Source organism: Heteronotia binoei, chromosome 6 (genome assembly GCF_032191835.1).
Source record: "Heteronotia binoei isolate CCM8104 ecotype False Entrance Well chromosome 6, APGP_CSIRO_Hbin_v1, whole genome shotgun sequence".
Taxonomy (NCBI): domain Eukaryota; kingdom Metazoa; phylum Chordata; class Lepidosauria; order Squamata; family Gekkonidae; genus Heteronotia; species Heteronotia binoei.
In genome coordinates, this window is record NC_083228.1 from 150527437 (window position 1) to 150533778 (window position 6342).

The following is a 6342-nucleotide window of genomic DNA, read 5'->3' on the forward strand; positions in this document are numbered from 1 at the left end:
GGATAAATGGACACAAATCTGGCATCAGGAATCACAAGACTGAGCCTTCCTGGACATTCAGTGAGTGACCTCAAAGTAGCTGTTTTATTGCAAGGAACTTCAGGAATAGAATGGAAACGGAAATTGAGACTGAAGGCTCAAACAACAATAACATGCTTGGTTTATATGGTTATCGTTTGTTTGGGTTTAATTCAGGGGAGAAACATAGTCAAGGAAATAAATATGTCTAAATTGGAGATTGATGAGCAGAAGTATCCTTAAACATGGAATGCTGAGAGTAATTAACTAAGTCTCTGTTGTTATACTCCATTTGTCTCCTCTCAGCCAGTCTGGTGTAGTGGTTAAGTGTGCGGACTCTTATCTGGGAGAACCAGGTTTGATTTCTCACTCCTCCACTTGTAGCTGCTGGAATGGCCTTGGATTAGCCATAGCTATCTCAGGAGTTGTCCTTGAAAGGGCAGCTGCTGTGAGAGCCCTCTCAGCCCCACCCACCTCACAGGGTGTCTGTTGTGGGGAAGAAGATATAGAAGAAGAAGATATTGGATTTATATCCCGCCCTCCACTCTGAAGAGTCTCAGAGCGGCTCACAATCTCCTTTCCCTTCCTCCCCCACAACAGACACCCTGTGAGGTGGGTGGGGCTGGAAAGGGCTATCACAGCAGCTGCCCTTTCAAGGACAACCTCTGCCAGAGCTATGGCTGACCCAAGGCCATTCCAGCTAGTGCAAGTGGAGGAGCGGGGAATCAAACCCGGTTCTCCCAGATAAGAGTCCACACACTTAACCACTACACCAAACTGGCTCTAATATAGGAGACTGTAAGCTGCTCTGAGTCTCTGATTCAGAGAGAACGGCGGGGTATAAAACTGCAGTCTTCTTCTTCAGCCTGCAGTCTTCAAGCATGGAGGTGACTTTACAGCATCTTCTTCTTTGAAGTGGAGCAATTGGCTATGTAGAGGTTATCTTTCCTGTCCCCAGATCAGAGAACTACCATTCCAAAGCACATTACATTCTACTACACTTTATGTTACAATCTACTATTACAATCTATTATTCCATATGAGAAATAACATAAAATAGAGGATGTATTCTGGGGGATTCGTGAGAATATATATGTAAAGGATGAATGAGGTTAAAAAGGTAAAGGTAGTCCCCCGTGGAAGCACTAGTTGTTTCCGACTCTGGGGTGACGTCGCTTTCACAACGTTTTCACGGCAGACTTTTAAGGGGTGGTTTGCCATTGCCTTCCCCAGTAATCTGCACTTTCCCCCCAGCAAGCTGGGGACTCATTTTACCGACCTCGGAAGGGTGGAAGGCTGAGTCGACCTGGAGCCGGCTACCTGAACCAGCTTCCGCTGGGATCGAACTCAGGTCATGAGCAGAGGGCTCTGACTGCAGTACCGCAGCTTTACCACTCTGCACCACGGGGCTCTTTGAATGAGGTTAGCATATGTAATAAGATAAGAAACCAATATCCCTGTTAAGTCCTGGGAATTGCGTTGCTCTGAGTGTTGTAATAAATTGCAACTCAGCAATTTCCCTTTATATTCTGTTCCTGAAGTTCCTTTGCAATAAAACAGCTACAGAGGTCACCCACTGAATGTCCTGGAAGGTAGAACTGTTTTCCTACAAGCTTCTCATTCTTGTGGTTCCTGATGCTAGACTTGTGTCCCTTTATCCTTTGGCACAGGGTTTGCCCTGCATAGAGAACTGAAGCTCAGTCCTCACAGCAGATAAAGCTGCCAGATCAGGCTGATTCAAGGGAGTCTGCTCCGCAGGGACCAAGAGGGGGTAGCGTGGTGGTGCCAGGGCTGAATATTTGTAATAAAACTGCACCAAACCATCCATGGCTATATCTCTTTGCAGATGTTTAGCTGAGCAGCGTGGTGAGGTGGCCTTTGTCAAGCACTCTTCAGTCTTTGAAAGCACAGATGGTGAGATGCTCTTTTCTGAGATGCTGCAGCCCCTCAATCCCTGCTTTCCCTTCTTGAAACTCCTCCTTGAGTCTGCTTCTCCCTTCCAGGTAACAACAAAGACTCCTGGGCCTCCCAGCTGCGGTCGACGGATTTCCAGCTCTTGTGTCCCAACGGGGGCCGTGCCGAAGTCAGCCAGTTTGCAGGGTGTCACTGGGGGAAGGTGCCTGCTCGGGCTGTCATGGTCCACCCAGACACCAATGCTGTGGCTGTGTATGGACTTCTCAGCAAAGCTCAGGTACCAGACACAAGTTCACAGAGAAGCTTTTCTTTGAAACAGGCACTGGAGTCGATCAGGAGTGCCAGTTTTCTCCTTCACTGGCCAGGAGGGGCAGCTCAAGGTTGTGAAGTACCTGGAGATTGGGGGGGTGGATCCTGAGAAGGCCAGCAGGGTATGGGTCCCAGAGGAACTGACTTCTGCTGTCTGGAGTTGTAATTCAGAGAGATCTCCAGGTCCCACCTGGAGGATGGCAACCTACCAGAGTCACTGTGCAAGTATGCTTAACTTGTCTCTGGTGACTCTTCCAACTGTGGCCATCCGAGGCTTGGCTTTTGCCGCAGAGGAGGGGCTACTGCCCCAACATACCCAGGGAGATTCCACCACCTCTTTCTATCAGATGGTTCTCAGAGCAGCTTCCAAAGCAAAAAGCACAAAAACCCCACTGTTAAAGCCTAAGAACAAGCAGCAAGAATGAAAGCTGCATAATCCTGACCCAGAGCAGCACAAAAGAGCAGACCTGGCAGGTAAGGGATCGTAGCTGCCCTGTCCATGGAAGAGGAACAAGAGCAGGCTTGCCAGAGAACACCCAGGCAGAAGGAGAGAAACAAGAGCCAAGCCGTCAGCAAGGAATGGCCGCCTGGTGGAAGCCACCTGCCCGAAGGGGCCTCTGAGGAAGTACGCTCTTCACCACCCCCCTCTGGAAGGGCAAGGACGTGCACCTGGGGCAGGGAGCTCCAGGCCTGCGAGGCCCCCGCTTTGGTTGCTTCATTCAGGGCTTCATTCAGCTGGTCTTAAATGGCAGAGTCCAATTTGTAAGGGTGCAGACGGGAAGCCCTTTGACTCCTGGGCCAGCACCCTCCCACCTGTGCAGACGGGAAGCCCTTTGACTCCGGGGCCGGCACCCTCCCACCTGTGCGGACGGGAAGCCCTTTGACTCCGGGGCCGGCACCCTCCCACCTGTGCGGACGGGAAGCCCTTTGACTCCGGGGCCGGCACCCTCCCACCTGTGCGGACGGGAAGCCCTTTGACTCCGGGGCCGGCACCCTCCCACCAAAACAGCCTGTCCTGTAAGGAATCCGTGGGCCAGAGGAAGGTCTCTGACACCTCCTGGGACTGAAAGGAAATGTTTTTAAATGTGTTAACTTTGAGAAGCTTCCTGGTATAATGGGAAATCTCTGCTTGGATTTCAGGATTTCTTTGGGGACGACTACAATGGACATGGATTTAAAATGTTCAATTCCACAGATTTCCAAGGACAAGATTTAATATTCAGGGATTCCACGACTGAAATTGTGCCTGCTGGGGAGAAAACAACTTACTCGTCTTGGCTGGGTCAGCCATTCTTGGAGTCCCTTGCAGGCTGGGAGTCTCTCCAGTGTTCGAGAGCCGGTGAGTGGGACTCACAACTCCCCTCTTCTTTCCTCTTCCCGCGGTTCTACCTGCAAGGTTAGCCTTTCTGATATGAACAAGGAAAAGTGAAGTTTCAGAGATGGCTTGCTAACCAGAGGAAGCCTCACTAGTTTTACACAAATCTGTGCTCTAAGTGTTCTTGACCAATAGAAACACTCAGCAAAGTCCGATGGAAGAGGAAGCAAAAAAAGTTTATTGCAATAAGCAGAGAGCAGAGCCCCACTCCCTGCTTTCTGCATTCTGCCGCTGTGCTTGCATTTCCACCACACTTACAATGTGGTTCCCCCTCTTTGTATGGCTATTGGGAGCAGCAGCAGGGCACTCTGTAGATATGTCCAGGACATATACAATGGCCCATAGGGTATAATGGAGCTGAATATCACCGAACACCACTGAATCAGTATTCGGTAGTATTCAGCCAGCTGCATTTGGCCCCCGAATAACATTATACCAGGGGTGTCAAACTCATTTGTTATGAGATCTTGTCATAAATGTTATGAGACTCATTTGTCATAAATGAGACCTTGTCGGGTTGGGCCACGTATTTAAGATTTGGTAGCAGAGATATAAATGTTAGAAAGGACACAGACAAACACTATTAAAGATTTTTTTTTAACTTAAAAAATCCTTAAAACATTAGCACTCGGTCTTAAAGGTGCTTTCTTGGTATTTTCCCCATGGAATTCAGGGAACTGGACAAAGGAAACTCTGGCTCTTTTCTTCCTTCCCAGGGGACCAAGAGCGGGAGGAACCTCGGCCAATAGAAGGAAGGGAGACTTGGGTAGCTCTGATGGGTGATTGAGAGAACCTGGCAAAGCAAGCTCTCTTCCTTCCCGAGGAGCCTCAGCCAATGGAGATAATAGAGGTTTTGCTCTGTAGCTCCTGTGTGATTGAGCAAGCCTTGCAAAGCAGGCTGTTATGTGGAAGGAAGCAAGAGAAAGAGAAGGAAGCAGCTGCTTGGGGACCTGATAGGAGCCCTCCAGGGGCCTGATTCAGCCCCTGGACCGCATGTTTGACACCCCTGCATCTGAGAATCTGATTGGGGCAGAATACAGCTGAATCAGCTGCTATCTGGGGTTTTATTGGGTTTGGCCAAACCAAATGCTAAACTCAATTCTAAATGCTAAACCCTAATTCTAAACTCAAGTGGGGGGGTGGGCAGAGAGGAACACTTTCAGTGGTTGCTGAAGCCTGCGTGCCATCTCCCTCTCCAAGTGTCCCATCTGTCAATTTCAAGCTTGGGGTGTGGAAAGGAGCACATGGGCCAGAATAGTTTTCTTCCCAGCCTGTCATGTGATAAGACCATGGGGAATCCTGTGAAGGGTCCGTCCCGACACCCAGACTGAAAAGCCTGCACAAGGACCCCTCCAAACTCAGTGAACAGGCAGCAAAAGGAGCCAAGCAACACAAAGTGTAAAATGGTGCTCTGGGACAATCTGATCTGATTGTGACTGAACACAGTAGAGATCTTGGGGTTCAATGTCTCAATGTGCACCATTAGCAATAAATAAATAAATGTGCCAGGGGATAAAAAGGAAACTGATTATAAAAAACCAGCAGGTACTGCAGTGCCGCTTTATGGATGTGTGCTGCGTATCCATTCAGTCTACATCAGAAAGGATATTGCAGAGTTAGAATAGATGCAGAAAAGAACAAGGGCTGGGGGGGAAATAGGGCTTTTAATTTTTTTTGGGGGGGGGAGTGGCTAAGGGACAACTTTGCATCCCAGAAGGGCCCAGGTTCAGTCCATGCACCTCAAGTTAAAGGTAGGAGAGGATGTGAACCCCCCACACACACACACTGGAGACACTAAAGGCTGCTGTGTGTGTGTATGTGTGTGGCCAATTGAAAGGGAAGGATATCAGTTTCCAGAAGGAAATAAGAAAACTTCTGCACAAAACACAATTTTTTGGGATTTATAGTAACAAGGAGTGATCATGAGCTTTGTTTTTAAATGGGGGTTAAACAGATTCATGAAAGGTATCAGTGGTGATGGCTGGATGAAACCTCCAGATTCAGAGGTAGCCCCCACTGAATGACAGTTTGGGGGGGGGCAGTGTGGGAAAGGTATTGCCTCTTCACATGCCTAGAGGCATCTGAATAGTCATTGTGCTGAAACTGGATGGACATTTGAGGGGCTCTGTCAGGGCTTTCCTTATATTCTGAGAGAGGTCTGAAACCTTGGAAAGCCACTGGCAATCAGAAGAAGTAATTCCAGAATGCATGAATGGTTTGTCTAGGGCAGTTTCACATTTGGAAAGGAATAGATAATGCTGCTTATCTGTTCTTAACGGCTTATATTGCATTGCAGCTCTGGAGTCTGTGAACGCCTTTCTTCTGCTGATGGCAAGTCTTAGTTGCATTACATTCCACTTCTCGTGATCAACACATCAACATTCAACAAAATAGAATGCAACTGGGGGAACCTAATGAAGCCCACAACCATGATGAAATCAGCAGATCGCATGATGGCCTGCTCAAGATCCAGCTTGCCCACTTCCGTAGTGAAGAGATGTGTGATGCTGGGCCTCCCTTCTGCCTTGTGCTCCTCTTTTCCATCCACGCCTTCTTTTGGCCTGGCTAAACATTTGATTTCTCCCAGCTCCTGTGCGCCATGACAACATGTGTCTCCAGTACATAGAGGGGCCTTCTGAGTGTGTGGAAATGTTGCAGCTGTAAGAGTTAACTTGTGCACATGGTGGTAAGCATGAAACTTATTATGTATGACAGGTACCATGAAG

General features: G+C 48.5%; 1 protein-coding gene across 1 annotated transcript in view; it reads left to right on the plus strand.

The window, feature by feature from the left end:
* The window catches only part of LOC132574514 (melanotransferrin-like), a 44069-nt gene extending 38017 nt beyond the window's left edge, over positions 1-6052 (plus strand). Inside the window, exons 13-16 of the mRNA XM_060242881.1 lie at positions 1865-1932; positions 2022-2209; positions 3382-3580; positions 5913-6052. Of these exons, the coding sequence (XP_060098864.1) occupies positions 1865-1932; positions 2022-2209; positions 3382-3580; positions 5913-5983 (526 nt within the window). The 3' untranslated portion in view covers positions 5984-6052. The remainder of the gene's footprint in view (positions 1-1864; positions 1933-2021; positions 2210-3381; positions 3581-5912) is intronic.
* Positions 6053-6342: the final 290 nt, after the last annotated feature.